At 33.4% G+C, this 15954-nt stretch overlaps 1 protein-coding gene and 2 long non-coding RNA genes across 3 annotated transcripts; 2 read left to right on the top strand and 1 right to left on the bottom strand.

Annotated features, from left to right (window-relative positions):
- Positions 1-1210: 1210 nt before the first annotated feature.
- LOC115951359 (protein trichome birefringence-like 3) lies at positions 1211-4372 on the top strand. The gene is made up of 6 exons (XM_031068572.1): positions 1211-1494; positions 1678-1915; positions 2553-2724; positions 2876-3075; positions 3197-3355; positions 3851-4372. Exons 1-6 carry the CDS (start codon positions 1302-1304, stop codon positions 4182-4184), a joined length of 1296 nt encoding a protein of 431 aa, XP_030924432.1. The 5' UTR covers positions 1211-1301; the 3' UTR covers positions 4185-4372.
- A 2048-nt stretch (positions 4373-6420) lies between these two features.
- LOC115951358 lies at positions 6421-9225 on the top strand. The gene is made up of 5 exons (XR_004083271.1): positions 6421-6509; positions 6717-6817; positions 8578-8639; positions 8731-8789; positions 8880-9225. It is a non-coding gene; the product is annotated as an uncharacterized LOC115951358 (long non-coding RNA).
- Positions 9226-10356: 1131 nt separating this feature from the next.
- Positions 10357-13841, bottom strand: LOC115951357. Its single transcript, XR_004083270.1, has 4 exons — positions 13685-13841; positions 12588-12816; positions 10504-10957; positions 10357-10371 (listed from the first exon to the last, which is right to left on the bottom strand). It is a non-coding gene; the product is annotated as an uncharacterized LOC115951357 (long non-coding RNA).
- Positions 13842-15954: the final 2113 nt, after the last annotated feature.

Raw genomic sequence — 15954 nt, 5'->3', positions numbered from 1 at the left:
CTTTCATAATTCGTAGGACACTTCATAATGAAGATAATTTAAGATAACTTCAAGTCATTTTACATATCTACCAATGAGGTTGTGACCCGGGTTTTTAATTCGGATATATTGAAGTCAATGAAAGGATGGTGATGGTTCCATTATCAACTTAATTATATTGAGCTTCATTAATGGAAGACATTTATGATCATTCTGAGTCCCCATTATACATATTCGATGACAAATTTTCTTACTAGTTTTTTACCTTGTAAAGATAACTTGTTATAATTGGTTTTGATAAAAATGTTGTCAATAGCAGACCTACATATCAACAATGGTAGCTTCTATCACAAATTACCAAAGGTCAAAGTTTGGTAATAAATTTAGTTGTATCTTAAAACTACAAGTCCACTCTATATTTTTTTATTTAATGTGAATTTTGACAGACAGATTCATTACTGGATTACATTTTTTTCTTATATCATCGATGGTTGTAAAATTCTAAAAAATCAAGATCAATAACTATGTTATCAATCAAATGTTTAAATTTCAAATTTTTGTAGTCTAAAGCATAAAAAATAAAATTATAAATCGAATAGTAAATAACATTCGATTGATATAAAATTTTATATGTATGTTAAGAACATAAAGAATACGCAATTTAATAGTTAAATTTTCAAAATATGTAAAATTGTTAATTTTTTTTAATAGGAATTGTAATTTGTAGCCAAACTTTGTCCATTACCAAATCAATCATGCAAAAAAATTATGAAAAATTTTGGGTGTTTCTCATATTCCATGTACCTTACCGGCAGGCTCCTCATTAGTCAGTGACAACTGATAAGCCCCCGGGCTTTATTTGACAGTGACCCTGAATCTTTTAAGGACAAGAGTCAATATCTACTATTATGGAAAAAAAAAATAAGGTAGAAATTTTTTTACTATTGCTAAAAATAATATGTGAATAGATCTATATAGAAGTCATAAGAGAGAGAGATAGCTTCCTCCCACCTAATATTGATTCTAAAGGGTCAATACCATGGCCATGGCACAGTTGTTGGAACATCTTTTAAGATTCCACTATGGGCGAAGAAAAAAAGAGCTCAAGATGTTAGCCTTTCAACTTATCCGCTCTAACCTCCATTATACTTTGAAATAGGTTAAATACCCAACCATATATACATGGCTTTAGCTTTACTCTTACTCAAAACCCTATAAAATATGTTACTCATAAACCTCTCTCAAAGTCTTCATCATTCTGTTGCACAAGTTGAAAATCTTTATTTCAACATTAATCTTTCTTCACCAATCACCCTCCTCCAATGAGCATAGCACCTTCTAGTTCAGGCACAATGAAACCCCCTAGAGGAAGGCCACTTCTTCCCATTATTATTGCCATTGTCTGTGCTTTTGCCATCTTAGTTCTCCTCTACACAGAAACAATTACTTTTCTTTCTCCCACATCCATTTTCAAGATCAAATCCTGTTCCAGAAAAAACAATGTCAAAAAATCCAGTTAAGTCCACAACTGGTTTTCTATTTACTGATACTTTCCTGTTGAATTCAATAGAATGACAGAAAAGAATACATGTGACACATCGATCCGTAATAGTCTTTTAGACTTGATTGCTGTCGATACTTTCCTGTTAAAGATTATATCATTGATTACTCTAATGTTGTCATGTTATATTCCTACAGATGATAAAACTGCAGAGAATAATGTGGATGAGTCCCTTGTAGATGATAGATTTGAGTTCGACCCTGAAGAGTGCAATGTTGCTAATGGAAAGTGGGTGTTTAACCGTTCAATTAAACCCTTGTACTCAGATATAAGTTGCCCATATCTGGATAGGCAAGTTTCTTGTGTCAAGAATGGAAGGCTGGATTCTGATTATCGGCACTGGGAATGGCAGCCAGAAGATTGTACTTTGCCTAGGTTGATAAGTACAACAGTTTAATATTCTGTTATACAATGCATGTTTCTGATTGGCTATTATTTTTTTAAAACAGTTTTTGTTTTGAAAAACAAAAAATAGAAAATGCATGGTTTTGTAAATGAGATTTGCTTTGGTGTTTTATTGTTTTTATCGGTTTCTAACAACTTTACTCATGCATTATAGTTTTCAACTTTTTTATAAATTAAAACACCAAAAAGATCTTTACATTGATTTGTTTTCTCTGAAATTTTGAAAAATGAAAAGAATTGTTTTCTCATTAAGTTTAGAACCCATAATTCATGTACATTTAAGTTTTAGAAGACAACAAAAATATGTTTTCACTTTTCCCTTTTCCCTTTTTTTTTTTTTTGAATACTTCGAGCAGGAAATGAATTTTTTTCTAATTAAGTGCACCATATTCTGATTTATGTGCACCATATTCTGATTTATGTGCATTCTCACATACACATACTAATGCATGGAATCTCACATACACATACTAATGCATGGAATTCTATGTCTTCTATCTTTTTCTTACCGAGTTTTTAATGATAAGAACTGGACAATGTCATTGAACCACAAGACTCTTGACCAAAATTCTCTTTTTACTGCTATCATTGATGTCTTAAAACGTAGATTCAATCAAGAACTTGCTCTTAAGAAACTGCGAGACAAGAGGCTACTGTTTGTAGGAGATTCACTACAACGAGGCCAATGGCAATCCTTAGTCTGTATGGTCGAATCCATCATACCTGAGGACAAGAAGTCCATGAAACGGGGCCGTTCTCATTCAGTCTTCAAAGCCAAGGTATAGACAATTGATTTTTGTAGCAGGAAAAAGCAAAAGCTAAAAAAGCCATCTATGAACAACCTTTATATATAGGTGTTTCTAATTCGAGCAAATTATGATGTGCTAAAGCAAAATAAAAGCTAACCTTCTTTCCACCAATATTTTTCAGGAATATAATGCTACTATTGAATTCTATTGGGCCCCATTTCTTGTGGAGTCCAATTCCGATGAACGTATTATAGGAGATCCAAAGCAGAGAATACTAAAAGTGGATTCTGTTTCCAAACATGCAAAACACTGGTTAGGAGTGGATATCCTTGTGTTCAATACTTATGTTTGGTGGATGAGTGGTCTTAGAATTAAATCACTGTGAGTGTTGGAACTTATTTTATTGATTGAACAAATTTTGAGTTATTATGCATCATTCTTTTCCTTGAATTATTCAAAATAATGAGTGACTTTCGTGTTAAAAATGACCAATTGAATGCAGATGGGGATCATTTTCAAATGGGGAGGAAGGGTATGAAGAGTTGGAAGCACCAGTTGCTTACAGAATTGGTTTGAAGACCTGGGCCAATTGGGTTGACTCCACTGTTAATCCCAACAAGACTCGTGTCTTCTTCACTACCATGTCCCCAACTCACACAAGGTCTGCCTCTCTCTCTCTCTCTCTCTCTCTCTCTCTCTCTAGAATTTGAAACTTATGATGTCTGTTCTATAATTACTTCTTAATATAAGAATAAGACACCAATTACTCTTTTAATGTAGGTAAAATTTAAATCTATATCACTTATTCAACGACAATAAGATTTTTTTACTATTTAAACTAATTAGAATCCACTTTTCAAATCTTAGGAACTAAAGAAACCAGAACTTCTTGTTCGATGTCAAATTGGACATCTTATACCAATTCAAGCCCTTTGGATCACTTGATTCACTTGCATCTCTCATCTACATCTACCACTGCATTTTTCTGAACAAATTTCAACTTTAAGAATGTCCATTCAATTTCAATTCTCACATGGAATTTACACGATTGAGAGTCAAAACCAATTTCTATATAATGATCAAATTAACACAAGCATATATCATACTTTCTTCTTATAATGTGATTGTACTCACAATTCAAATCTCGTCTCTTCAGAAGCGAAGACTGGAACCGCAAGGGTGGACTCAAATGTTTCAACGAGACAAAGCCAGTCATGAAAAAGAAACACTGGGGAACTGGTTCCGACAAGCGGATAATGAGTGTGGTAAACAGTGTGGTGGGAAAAATGAAAGTCCCAATTACATTCCTCAACGTAACACAAATTTCTGAGTACAGAATCGATGCTCACTCATCAATTTACACAGAGAGTGGAGGTAGATTGTTAAATAAAGAAGAGAGAGCTGACCCAATGCACTATGCAGATTGCATTCATTGGTGTTTGCCTGGAGTCCCAGACACATGGAATCAAATATTTTTGGCACATTTGTAGCAGCTTGGATTAAAAAAATGGACAAAGATCTGTGTGGTTTATGTCGCAAAACAAGGCATCAATTCTAGCATTGCCTTTTTCTTGATGTCCTGATTGTTTGGTTTCATCCTTACATTTGAATTGTATAGCAAAGCATTTTCAGTGTGAACCATTTTATTTTGGTATTATAAAAAATTTCCATTCATTCATTCACCAAAACATACAGCTCCTGTGGCCATAAGGCGTGACTGTCTTACCTATAAATTGTGCGGTAATGTTTAGGAACCTGGAAACTTCTCAAAAAAGAAAATGATTAGCAACATGGTATATAAGGATTTTCATGGTGGTGATAGAAATAGTTGAAAGGGGCTCCATGCCAATTATAGAATCTAAATTATTTCAATGTGCTCTTGCCGCTACAAACTAAGTTTAAGCATCCGTTTGATACAACTTATTTCTCAGCTTTTTGAAAATTGATTTTTCGAAAAACTGTATATTTAGAGTGCGTTTGGGAAGCGCGTTTTGCTTCCCAGACGCACGTTTACGTTTCAGAAATTTTTTTTTTTTTTTTTTTTGGTCAAGCCGAACTTTTTGACTTTTTTGTTATAAACAGTGTTTTTATGCACTGTTTATAGGTCCCACAAAATACATTTTTCAGCAACTTTTTCATTAAAAATGAGTCCCACGATACTATTTACATATTTAAAAATTATTTTGCTACAGTGTTTTTCAGTTTTCAGTTTCAGTTTTCAGTTTTCAGCTGTATCCAAACGGACCCTTAGAAAACAAGAGATTTAGAAAAACTATACTTAAAAAAAGGTATGGTTTCAATACAAGATACCAAATGGACACAAAGCAACGTGCATAGTACAGTTAAATTTGAATATATGATGATAAATCTTGAAATTTTAAGAAAGTCTAGCTTCCAATCATATAATTATTAATTAGTACACCTCAATTATAGACTAACATTTATAGGTGATAGAAAAGGGATTATTCTATGAGAGTCCGGATACACTCAAATGGAACTTATTGTTTCATACTTTTTTATGTGAAATATTTTGCACAATGTCCATACTTTCACACCAAATATCCACATTTTTATACACAATATATGAAAAAATATTGAAAACCTGATGTGAGAGAATGTGAACACCGTTGGATATAAAACAATCAATAAAAAAAAATATTAGTGGAGTTAAATCCAGTGACATCATAGCTATTCTGTAATATCTTAAACGAAGTTGACATGAAAATTGAAAACATTTTATCCAAGTAGCTCACAAAATCTATGCAGGTATAGTATGCTTTATCCAATAACAAAAATAATACTTTCAGTCAACGATACATGCCAAAATTTTGAAAGTGGCACCCAAACTGTCTTATCAATTAGGATTTTTTTTCTTAATTAGAATTTTTTTTCTGAAATCACATGCTTGAGAAAATATTTCAGGAAAAAAAAAAAACAACAAATAAAAAATCACATGAAGATGCTTGTAATAAATTTCTAGTTATTTCAATAACATGACATGGTTATGGAGAAGTTATTTTATAATTAAAAAAAATAAATTATATCTTAAATTATATGCTTGGCCAATTGTTCTTATAATCTCAAAATTTTCAAATCAAAGCCTGCAATTTAAGATTTACAAATTAAACCTTATAATTTCATTAATTTTAAAATCAAGCCTCAGACTTTAAAATTGCATCCATTTAAATCCCATACTTTTTGGATCTGATTTTTAAGTTTGACTAGGATTAAAGTCATGATCAATATGATTTTAAAAATCTAAGATTTAATTTGAAACTCTTTTTGAGAAAGGTTTAATTTGTACTAATAATTTTAAATCTGTTTTAGTTTGAATTTTTTTTTTTTATATGAAATCGCCCCTATACATTTTAAAATGTACTTAATTCATTAAAAAAATTTAAAATAAAAATTGATAGAATATTTCTTTAAACCAGCTTAAAAGAAAGTTTGTCCAACTCACGATATGACAATTCAAAGAAACATCATCCACTCATATTTTAGTCACATGACCAACTTAATAAATAATAATATAATTTATTTATTACTCGTAAATGGTTTTATCTCTTATGAACAATCATATAATAAAAATTGTCAAAAACAATTTTTTTTTTTTTTAAGGCAAGTTTTATCAGAATATGGGCCAAGATATTGGGCCCATGGGCCTTAGGCCACCCTAGCCCATCCAACCTCAAAGAAATGTCGCCTATATAAACGACCCTCACAAATAATGCCTTACGCCGCAAAACTAGTGCCTGGCTTGATCGAGAAGATAGAAAAGATTTTTCTCTTTTCTTCGCTTTGCCAATACTTCTCAGGTGAAAAATCGATCAAACTTTCTTACACTTTCATCTCTCAGTTTCCAAACAAATCTTTAAATTTCCTAGGGTTTATAATCCACGGTTTTAGCTCTTCAATTTCTTCGATCTATTTCGATTCTAGACTTCCATTTCTAGGGTTTGGTACTTGCAATCTTTCGATCTCTATTACTTGTTTGGTATTGACTGTGTGTGTTTTTTATTTAGCTTACTGAAAAATACGATTCGATCATGGCTGGTGGAAATATATTTGGTAGAGCTATGTCTTACGTTCTCAATGAGCTCGTTGTTGACAAACTTGCCAACAGGTACATTGTCGTTTATTTCATTGAGCTTGTCGTTTATTATATACATTTGTATGTGAATCTAAGCTTCTTTCACTGGCCACCGGGAGTAAACTGTTACCGATTGGCTTGTTCCCTTGTAGCTAAAGAAATTCAAAGTATCTGATTTGGATTGATCTGGGGCGCACAAAATTTGAGAAATTTTTTTCTTGATGATTGTGATTATGATGTTATTTGGTTTATCATTATTATTTGATTCTTCATTTCAACCAATTAATATTGAGATTCGTGTTTTGGTGAAATTTTGATTTATATGATTCTGAGTGGATTATGATATTAATGGCAGTATTAAGATGTAAATGACACTTGGAGACATGGTTTAGAATAATGGCTAAGTGATAAAATTCACTATTTTCTAATAGCTTAAGCTAATAATGGGTGAATGATTAAATTCATAGAGCTTGTTGTGTGTGTGTGTGTGTGATAGAAGCTTCTTTCTCTGGCCACCGGGACTAAACTGTTACCGGTTGGCTCGTTCATTTGAAGCAAAAGAAGCTCAAATTATCCGATCTTGTTTGATCCGCGGTGTGCAAAATTAATGGGCACTGCAAGCTTAGGAAGTTTGAAAATTTTTGCTTTGATAATCATGATTTTGAAATTTATATTTGATTCTTCATTTCAACCAATCTTTTTCATATTAGTGGAAGATTGAACGTTGATATTCCTGTTTCCATGAATTTTTAATTTATATGCTTCTGGGTAGATTCTGATATTTTGACTTTAGAAGATTGCTAAGCAAATGACAATGTTAGGGTGTAAATGACACTGACACGTGGGTTAAATGATTAAATTCACAATTTCCTAATACCTTAATCTAATAATGGTTTAAGTTCTCTCCTTAAGCTTCTAGGACAAGTTATGGTATCAGAGCACGTGGTCATGAGTTCGACCTTCAACTTTTTAAGGTGGAGTTGGGTCATGTTTCACTGGACATGTGAATTATGTCTCTAAGTAGAAATCTTGTGATGTTAGAAAATGTCTATTAAAGTAATGGCTCTTTAAGGATGTCACTGATACACAGGTGTCAATGATATACAAGAACAAGAATCCCACTTCACTTGATATATGTTATTTAGTTGTCCCCACCCCCAATCATCTAATTTTTCTCCTCTGTATCTGCTGCCAAGGATGACCCTATCGTAGGCTTGTACTGATTGCATAGATGACTGCAACAATTAAACAACTAAGGGCTGAGGCTTTTTATTTTATTTTTCATACGGTGGTTGTTATTATTGATATTCTTTGTTTGATTGGATGAAGCATAATGCATTTGCATATCTGTTAACTAATGACTGTTGGAACCCTGAATGTTGGAATTTTATTTTTAAAGCTTTCTCATAGGCTATTTGGGACTAGTCTGTTCCTCACTAATTTGCATTATTACATGTGAAGCACTGCTACATGGGAAGTTTGAGTACTGTTGTGTTGAACATTTGTTTCTTCCTTCCTTTTTTTTATTTTAATTCTTTGATTCTCCATTTCCCCAAATTCACAATGTTGCTGGAAGATTAAATATTGAGATATATATTTCTCCTCCATATCTGCTGCCTATGATGACCCTATCGTAGGCTTGTACTGATTGCTTAGATGACTGCAACTATTAAAAAACTAAGGGCTGAGGCTTTTTGCTTTTATTTTTCAATGATTGTTTAATTGGGTGCTTGCATTCTAGCTTAACTGGTGATTCCTTATGTTTTTAATATAATTTTTTTTTGGTTTTTAAGTCACGCATTCCAGAGGTTTGCTGTGAGAACATCAAAGAATATCGATGAAATGATAAAGAAGGGTATGTTTCCTGTTTTTCCAATAATTGTAGTTTCCATTAGTCTGCACTTCTGAGCATTATTTAATCACTGGGTGATGGTTTGTTCATGCAGCTGCTTTGAAGCAGCGAGATGTCACCGAGCAGGTGAAGGAATTCTCTAAGAATTTTGAGGTTGGATTTGATGCTCTCATTTGATTTGAAATATTATTCAGTTGTTTTGGATTCTATATCTAATAACATTACCTGTGCATTGTTTTGCAGTCATTCAAAAATCAGTAATGTGCAGTGATGGAGTTGGTATTGTGCCCATATATGTATATGATTGCCCTAGATTCTTGTTCCTTCTTTGAGAGTGACGAAAATGAGCTAGTTATTTTAGGATGTTGGCATGTAAGATTGTCTCAAGGAAAATCTTTTGTACCTAAAATAAATTTGCCATTTTAAAGGTAGCTATTTTTGTCTTGATTAAAAAGTTACCTAAAAAGTAGCTAGTATTGCTCCACAGAATCATTTCTTCTCTGGGGAAATTGATATGTCAAGTAAATCCTTTTTACTCAAGGCTTTATGTTGAAATAAATTTCTGATTCTGCTAGTTGCTTTTTTTTTTTTTTTCTGAGAGTTGTGGGTGTCTGAAGTTGCCATTAAGAAAAGAGAGCTAGATTTTGCTCAACCATTTGTACGCCACTGTAACAAATTGGGAACACATTAACACTCCTTTTGAACGGTATGATGTATTTGTATTTCTAAGAAGAATTCTCATTCGGTTAATACATGTTTGAGGTGCTCCGCCAAAATCGTCTAGAGGTAATCAGGTGGTGGAATCATCATATCCAGTAAAGGCGTAGATACTAGATACTCCTTTGGAGTTCAACGTTACGGTGGTTCTATATTTATGAAAAAACTACGAATTTCATAACAAAAATCTTGTTTGCACAAGCAAGATAATACCGTGGAAATTTGCATTTATTTTTCCCTTCTATCTGAATGTGAAAAATTACTTTCTTTTAAATTTTGATAAGTAAAGAAAGATCAAACCTAATTTTCTAGAACAAAGAAAAATGTTTTGCTACTCTATCCTACGATAATCGACGAAGTGGTGAAAGTTACGCCAATCATCTAGAGTTGCTAACAAAGTAATAAAAACTTGTTTTCCATATTGATTATGTACACATTGACCAATTGAGTTCAAGTTTAATAGTTTATATGGTTATGCAACTCCATCCAATTATTCTTAACTTTCCTTTGAATTTCTTAGGCAATGATAAAAATACATACATTGTCAACAAAACTTAGGGCAGTAAATGACTTTTATCATCACCAATTGTCTCGGAAAGTTAACAGGCGGCTAAAATATAATAAAATCATTGTTTCTTAAATTTCATTATCAGAGCATGGTACGACTCTTTTTCATAGTAATATTAGCAAAATCCTTCTATTGTATGTGCGCAACCTTTCTACATCTGAGACCAAGAAACAGAAGCACAACTCTGTCCCATTCTCATTTTTATGACTCCTGCCTCTTTGTTCTTGCTTTTCCTATGTTCTATAACAATGATAAAATGTCATATTAAACCAGGCAGGGTACACGGGGTTATTGGACACCATGTTACCACTCATAAAATCACGTCTTCAATTGAAAACAGGTGCAGTATTTGATCTTTAGGCTTCCAGATTCGATATTTTGTTCTGTGCTAGGGCACATTGGGGCGCAAAGTTATACTGTGATGGTGGCTCCACTATGACGCGAAATTTACTATACAATATTAAAACATTTCAAAGTTAGCCCATGAACTTGCTCATTATGCCAAATGTAGTGGAGCAAATCAGGTGTGGAAGGGTTGTACCCCCCACCACCCGCGGCGATGATCCACCATCTAGAATGTACCTAGTCTGGGGTATAACTTAGCTCCCTTTGTTGTTTTCCAATTTCAGTATCAATGAAGTTTTTCTCATCAAAAAAAAAAAAAACAGTTAGCCACTCTACAATCTACCCTGTAACTTAAGTTCATGTAACGACACAAACAATCAAAGCTATTCTAAATTTGAGCATTCATACATTCCATGATATTAAAACAGAACAATCTTGTCTTGATTAGAAATCAATTAATTGTGGGAAAGCCACACACAAAAAAAAAAAAAAAAAAAAAAAAAAAAAAAAAGAAGAAGAAGAAGAAGAGAACTACTCCTCAAAGTTCTTCAAACAAAAACAACATGCATTCATCTCTCCAAATACACATGAGATTCAACAATTATTAGGTCAAGAGAATTATTTAGATAACACCTTTTCCCAAAGGTTTTGCATATTTGCAAGCATGCATGCCTAAACGATCAATATGCCCCTGTAAGAAGAGAAGATTCGCAATTAGTCAAAAGTGAAGTGTACTTACAAACTTGAACAACAACAAAAAAAGGGACGGCTGTTCACTAAAACCAATCAAGAACCCTTTCATTGTAGAGATTATGAAAAGGCAAAGTACGCCCAAAATACAAATTTCATAAATAAAACAACTGGCAAAAAGATAAGGAAAATGAAAAATGTTTTCTGTGTTGAAATAACCCAAAATCCTAATCAAAATACTTAACTCCAAAGACTCCCATAAGATTAAAGCAGATTTAATGAAACTCCAGGACATATCATTTGCCAATTTAATCTCATAAACCATGTAGTAAACAAGAACCTAATGCTGAAACAAGCTGATTCTGCTGCTATTTCTAACGTCTTAATTCCATGTTTTCTCCAGTACAGAACATGGTTTACTATAAATGAATCTAGGAATTGGCGAAGGAAGGGTCATACTTTAGAGATAGATTGATGGCAATGAGTCTCTCCTAAAAGGGATGGATATATGAAGGATAAAAGGCTTGTTTTTAAAGAATTAGAAGTCTTTCTTGCATACAAGTAGTCTCACAGTTGGATTCAGAGCCAAGCAATATATATATAACGAAAAGTTACTGACAATCCTCAACTGATTGGCTACTTTCCACAGAATCTCTACTGTCATCCCCATGTTTATTCATCAGAGGAGAGTGCCATCTAATTCATTCATACAAAAACCTCAATGTTTAGAAAGGTTCCAAACAACATCATGTTTGATAGTACATGAGATGCTACAAGGTAAGTGATTTTTTTTTAGTAACCAGACACTTTCCTCTGCATTATGTTATATGTAGAGGAAGTAAATCAACCACTCACACAGACACTGAGAGAAAGAGAGCACATTCCATATGCATCAAAGGCTTTGAAACCAATTATATACAATGACAGTGTTGAATTTAATCCATGTGGTCTATACTTGAAGATGATAATCTAACACTACTGTCTAGAAACCATAAAACCACACAAGAGATTATCAAACCAAAAAATACAAATTACCCTAACATCGTCCATTTGAGCTGCCCTAAACACAGGCTTTTTTTTTTTTTTTTTTGCCCTCAACAACTTTATCGAACCATACGTTGAGCATAACCCTCAAGCTGAGACAGACTGTAGGATCACAAATCACCTCAAATAATCATTAACAAGCCCCGAGCTTTTCTATATATCTTACTTGTGGCCCAAATTTAGTGAAGATAAGGAATCTATCAGTACCTCATCCTACAGTAGCCCAAACTCACCATTTTCAAAATTAAATGAAACCTTTTTGTATATTTTGCACCTTAGGTGGGGAAAGCAGGCTTATAAGGTGGGAACAGAATATCTCAAGCACAAACTTTGTGTAACTAAAAATCAAGAAATTGAGCCATGTACAATTTGTGAATAGGGGCATATTATTTAAAAATTAAATTCCATTCTCACATGTCATCCAAGACAGTCATTACCATTTACCACACACAAACGCAACCTCAAATAACAAGTCTTGGAAATTAGCAGTTTAGCACATACAATACAACTATTCACAAAAACCCTAACCCTATAAATCTATTAAAAATAAGAAAAAAGATTAAGAGAGGAAGAAGGAAATGACTGACCGAGATCTATTTCGACGACTTCTCATACTTGGTGGGGTTGTAGTAGGATGCGTAACCAGGAGGAGAGTAAATGACAGCAGCCGCCATGGCTCCCGGAAGAACCACGTACTTGGCCAACACTGCCAGCTTTGCCACCAGTGGCTCACCCCTCATAAACACCATTGTTGGATTGCTTACTCGAAGTATTCGATGATTGATCTCACCTTCTCTGCTATTGTATTGCTTGCTCCTGTAATAATATTAGTCCAATGAAATACATCTTATAACCAATAAAGAACAGCCTAATTTTTTCTTTTTCTTTTTACCTGAATCAAAGAAAAGGTACCCAAAAGGAAGTAGCCGGAAAAATGTAGGTATTACAGACAGGTTATTATTAGAATAAACCACAAACAACTCAAACAACAACCTCCAATTGAAAGTTCAAAAAACTAAAAAACATATACATGGTACACTACAGAGCAAGGTTCCGTTTGGTTAGGTGATTTGGGAGATTAAAAGAGCATTTTTAATACCCAAAACTCTGTTTTGCAAACACAAATCCTTGTAGCTATTTTACAAACACTCATTTTAAACTCAAAACACAGTTTTCTAACAGTTTATACAAACGCACTCAAAATTTAAAGGTGGGTCTTAAACAATTAAGACATATCCATATACAGTAAATACTTAGATTTATAGATGGGTCTTTACTCTTAACAATCAGGTTTTTTAGGCATGGCAAAAACTATATAATAGATTATAGATCAGAACCTTACATGAAGATAAAGCTGGAAAGACAAAAAAAAAAAAAAGTTCTTGTCCATAAATAAGGAGCCTAGCCTAGCTAGATATGTGGTTATATCAGGTGTGGGTTATGACTAAAGAAACGATTTTTTTTTTAACTCAGAAATGTCATTGGATCAACGATAGCATAAAAACCCAAAAGCCAAAACTAAAGTAAACTCAACCCAGAAAATTATTCTCAGAAAGAAACATAATAGAGTCAGATTAAGCATAATTCACACTGAAACAGAAAACTCCATTCGGGAACTCAGGATCAAATCAAGCTATCACAAAACAGTCAAATGAGAGAGAGAGAGATAACGGTTCAAACTGACCCGGAGACCTAAAGCGGGCCGTTCGGAGACTGGTGGCTGTGGACTTTATGGGGAGGTCCGGCTGGAAGGTAGGGGCTATGGGTTGCTCGTGAGAGATTGAAATGTGGAGAGGGGATCATGTGGGGAAATGTCTAGAAGTGTTTCGGGGATGCATTACTCCACGTGTTATAATTTAGTGAAACATCATTCCATTTTTTTCCACACAAAAAAAAAAAAAAAAAAACATTTAAATTAAATCTCAACATTTTTTTTGTTTCAATAAATAATTCTATTAATTCCACGCCAAAGTGTTTTTTTTTTTTTAATCCATGATATAACTTTTTCCTTATAATTTATGTCTCAAATTTAAACAGCAAAGAAGTTCAAGATTTTTAAAGTTAAATTGAGATTCAATTGGCCTTATAAAATCATAATTAATTTTAAAAAATAAAGGTATTAAATTAAAATTTTAGCAAAATTCTCTTAAAAATATCAACAAAAAATTTCAAATGAATTTCCCACTTTTATAAGATAAGAGAAAATAATAATGCATAAAAAAAAAGTAAAAAAACATAAAAATTGAAGATTATTTTCAAAGGTGTTGAGGTCTAAAAGGATCACAGTGAGAGAAGTCCAAAGAAGTGAGCCAAGCCCAAAAGAAAATAAGCCAAGCCCAAGGAAGCAGGTGCAAGGGGACCACGAAAGAAAAAGAAATGGCAGGCCTAAGAGGCTTGAAGCCCAAAAGAAGAAGCATCAAAAAAGAAAAGAAACCCACGGCAAGAGATTAAAGAAAATAGCCAGATCCTTAGCAATCACCAAGAGGCGCGGATTCTTCTAGGCGCATAAGCACAGTCAAAGGAAGATTAAGATAGCTCGAAAGAAAAGGACAAGAAAAGAAAATAAGAAACAGAGTAGAAGCCATAAGCTCCAAAAGACCCAGCAAAAAAAGAAGAAATAACCAGCGACCTCTCATGGCACAAGTGGGAAGCGTCTCGGGGAACCAAAATGGAGAAATACGAAAAGGGGAATGGCAACAGGCGACTTTCAAGTCAGCAGAATGGGATTCCGCCCAGACGGGAAAAAGGGCAAAAGGGGAACTGCCAAACTATGAAATCGAGAAGAGCATACCTCAGCACATCCCGAAATAGGTAACCAACCATGGACTTTCAAAGGAATCAAAGCTGAAAAAGGAAAAGAATGAAAAAACAGGAAATAGAACCTGCCAAGTGATGGGCACAGAACAAGCTCTGTTAACCATAAGACGAAACAGGGGAACCAATGGTTCCCCTGGGATGCCAGAATTTCACTATAAAAGGAAGGGTAGGTTACGAAGAAAAGGCAGAGATTTTTGGAGAGAAAAAACTATCAGTAAAGTTTTGTAAAAGAAGGGAAAACTGAGGGAAAGTTAATAATATTGCTTCCCGGTATCCTGTAAAAAGCCATTATTGCACATACTAGGATTCAAAGAGAATCAAATTTTGCAAGTTTTGAAGGCTGAAATAGCCATTCAAGACTGTAATTTTTGAGCTTGATTGAACCTTGTATCACGTCTTAGTGAGCATTCTGTAACCATAACAAAGAACATATTAATGAAATATGTCCCACTGATTTAAAGATCCTTATAACATTATTTTGTGTTCCTTTGTTGATCATGTTCTTTGAATTTACCTTATTGTTTTGATATGTCTTTCAATACGAATATCCTTACTTGTCATTTTACGTGTATTGTAGGAAGCATCCTTTGTGCATCATTTGATTCTTAAACAGCTTGTTAGCTGCGGTGAATCAAGGCCTAGTCCACCAAACCACTTATTAGGCCCGAGATCCTTGGGCCTGAGTGTCACAAAAAAAGGCACTCTCACAAAAGGTATAATTCTTAAATGACAAATAAAGTTAGCAAATAATTTAAGTTCAATGGAAATAATATTTACACACAAAGAGCAAATGAAAAACTATATATCCTTTAAAAGCAAAATTAATATAATAGGTATTCACAGATAATCAGTTAACCAAGCAATCCAATCCAATTTTAAAAACTAAATGTTTGTGTATTTTAATTATATATATATATATATATTTTTTTTTTGTATTCATATGCTATTTATGATTTTTTTTTTAACACATTTGATTATTATCTTTAAAACATCTACTTTCTCTCTCATAGCACTCTCGCTTCCCCTTTTTCTTTCATCTCTATGTTATCATTGTTAAAGTCACCTCAATAAGAAAGACAAAATACTTTCAATTCATCTCAACCTTAGCTTACACCACTCCCCCCCCCCCCCCCCCCC

The sequence above is a fragment of the Quercus lobata genome, chromosome 7 (genome assembly GCF_001633185.2).
Source record: "Quercus lobata isolate SW786 chromosome 7, ValleyOak3.0 Primary Assembly, whole genome shotgun sequence".
NCBI classification, from domain to species: Eukaryota; Viridiplantae; Streptophyta; class Magnoliopsida; order Fagales; family Fagaceae; genus Quercus; species Quercus lobata.
This window is presented reverse-complemented; position numbering and strand designations above follow the sequence as displayed.